Source organism: Pteropus vampyrus, unplaced genomic scaffold (assembly GCF_000151845.1).
Source record: "Pteropus vampyrus isolate Shadow unplaced genomic scaffold, Pvam_2.0 Scaffold243, whole genome shotgun sequence".
In the NCBI taxonomy this organism is placed as follows: domain Eukaryota; kingdom Metazoa; phylum Chordata; class Mammalia; order Chiroptera; family Pteropodidae; genus Pteropus; species Pteropus vampyrus.
In genome coordinates this window covers 1,645,266-1,648,075 of record NW_011889024.1, presented here as the reverse complement: position 1 = coordinate 1,648,075, position 2,810 = coordinate 1,645,266, and the positions used below count along the sequence as shown (strand labels likewise).

The 2,810-nt window shown below is 33.5% G+C and overlaps 1 protein-coding gene across 2 annotated transcripts in view; it reads right to left on the bottom strand.

The window, feature by feature from the left end:
• Positions 1–1,202: 1,202 nt before the first annotated feature.
• The window catches only part of ELMOD2 (ELMO domain containing 2), a 17,489-nt gene continuing 15,881 nt past the window's right edge, over positions 1,203–2,810 (bottom strand). For both annotated transcript variants that reach the window (XM_023519996.1, XM_011374309.2), the window contains exon 9: positions 1,203–2,756. In XM_023519996.1, coding sequence (XP_023375764.1) covers positions 2,611–2,756 — 146 coding nt within the window. In that variant the 3' untranslated portion in view covers positions 1,203–2,610. The remainder of the gene's footprint in view (positions 2,757–2,810) is intronic.

The following is a 2,810-nucleotide window of genomic DNA, read 5'->3' as shown; positions in this document are numbered from 1 at the left end:
ATAGAAATCAGGACGGGCATTTTCAAGAAAAAAGATTCTGTTTTCTAAAGCGTAACTGGTGCCAGTAAGACACTGATTTTTATATCTAACTCTATCACCATATTGATATCCCCTGATTTCTCCCATTCTTTAAAGATTGTCTTTCAGAACATATTTGAACTACAACCAGCGTAATTATATTTTTAGACCATTCTTGTCACTGGCACACTCTCTTGAATCTGGCACACACAAAAATTCATTTCAACATTGATTCACTTTTTTGATGCTAAAACAAAGATAATTCTCCCACTACTTCAGTTCTATTGCTACTCTGGTAGTTATTACTATAGAAAAAGGTAAGATTCTAAATATGGATTTTAAGACTACATAAAATTCTAACATACATATGTTGAAAGCAAGGAAAAGTAGGAAAGCAGATACAATTATCATATTTTTCTTTTCATCTATGTCGCTTATCACATAAAAGTCAGAAGGCTCACGTTACATACTAATTTACAACTGGTGACACTTAGCTTGGCTTCCAAGCTATCAACCCTTAGAATTTGTTGGTGGCTTTTAGACCAATTCACTATCAAACTATCTGAAATAGTTACTGATTATTTTCAGCAAAAACAGAACAACATCTATATTGTACAAACAGAGGTGGGTTTAAAGAACATATTAGTGAGCAAACATTCTAATGATATTTTAAAAATATTATTAAAAAGATTTTTTTCCTCTCTAGAAAGAGAAAAAATTATTTAAAAAGTGTCCATTTCCATACTTGAGTCATTGTTTTATTAAGCATACTGACAGGTTTAAATCAGTTCAATATCTCAGCTGTTGAAAGATCAAAATATAAAGATGAGTATTTTCAGCACAAAAATTAAAAGACTAACAGGATTATTTTCCATGTAATAGTAAACACCTTGATAAAATGAACTTTAATAGTTAACACCTGATCTTTATCAGGATTTTGCTACTTCTCATAGAACTCCGGCTGGATGATAAAGCATTAAAAATACTTTTAAAAATTAGGCTAAGATACTCCCGAGGTTGAGAACTCCCCTACAAGAAACCAATTTCTAAATTGATATAATACTGGATAGCTAAACTGCCACTATTGGAATAAAATGAACCCAATTTTAAAAAGTTTTATCTTATTGAGAAAAATCATACTTTTAATGCAGGCGCTTTTAATCTATCAACACTGCATAACAACACTGCAGCTGTTATTTTCCAATCAGATTTTTTTTTTTTTACCATTCTTTGCAAGTTTGAAGAGCTTTGTCAACAAAAATGAACAAATACTTCAAAGTCTCAGGTCTTGATACATCACATAAGAGCTAGTCCTTAAACACCCGATACATGCCATGTTAAAAGATTACCAGCTATCTTCATGTTTTAGATTAAATTATGTCTTCAACAGGCTGGTTTCCGTGGGATTTAGAGAGAACTTAGTAATCAGATGAACCTATCTTTAAACTCTCTTAATTCTGCCATGAGTACAAATGTCTAAAACACACAAAGAAGAAATTGTTCCCATTGGACTCTCATCACTATATAATCCTTGACATACTTGCTGCCTTCCTGAGACTTTGGGAGAATAAAACCATACAAAATGCACAATCGTCACCCTCAGGCTGCTTCAGCATCCCACAGATTGTTAGCTCGGAGAATATCCACAAAGTCCACACATCTCCATCCGGAAACACCAGGGAGGTGAGAGTTAATGGCAAGTAAAATAAACCAGCGATGTTTAATGGAGACTTTTAAAAAGCTTTACGTTTTCTTCTTGCTTGAGTTCAAAGACAGCTTTATTGAAACAACTGTCCTTTGAATACAATCAAGATCTTCTTAGCAAATATATCTCTTTCCATAAACACATGCAAGTAGAGAAGCCCCCAAAAAAGCTCTCACACCAAGCACTAACTAAGGTTCTTTTCTATAAGTGACAGAAAGCAAATATCGAAAATAAGAAAATGTCCTTAAGCTTTAAAATAACAAAAAAAGCTAGTCACCAATACTGTCATTCTCTTATTATCTATTACGCTGAATAATCGGAGAGATCCACAAGGCCATGATCCTCCGATCTCTGACGCACCTATGCTCGCACCGAAGCAACGCTGACGTGTGACTGAGACGCAAAGACAGTCACAAAGAACTACTCTCCCTGTTAATTAACTTACGCATAAAACAAGAGAAAGAAAATAAAGAGCGATCATTTCTAAACTCGAAAACAAAAATACTTAAGAGCTTCACAAAGATACCAACTTGATAGTTACAACACATAAAAGTGAAAACTGATTTTTACACATTTTAATCAACCAATTTAATACGAATACCTGATTGGTACTTTTATACTAAACAGGCTAAATCCCAAGTTCCAAACTGGAGTCCACACGACTCTCTCGAGGGCTCTTTGGAAGGTCACGGTGCCTTTGGAGGACAGTGTACAGACGACTGTAAACATACACTGATTGTCCACTAGCTTTCTTAAATAGAATTTCTGAAATATTTCTGTAGGAAAGTATATATAAGCAGTGTAATTGATCAGATAATTTCTATTACAACATATAAATTCTGTCGTGTGTGCAAAATGTGGTAGAAATAGAAGATACTAGGTATGATTCATATGTTTAAAGTAAGTGATACATTACAATCCAGTAAGAGTCCTTTAATCTTTTCATGAAACTTCTCTCTATATATGTTGAAATACATAATGCTTTCTGGCTTTTCTTCAAACCAAAACTTGTCAAACTCATAGACGAGGTAACCTGCAGTTAAAGAAAAATAAAATATAAATATAGTGTTCGACAGTGATATCATAT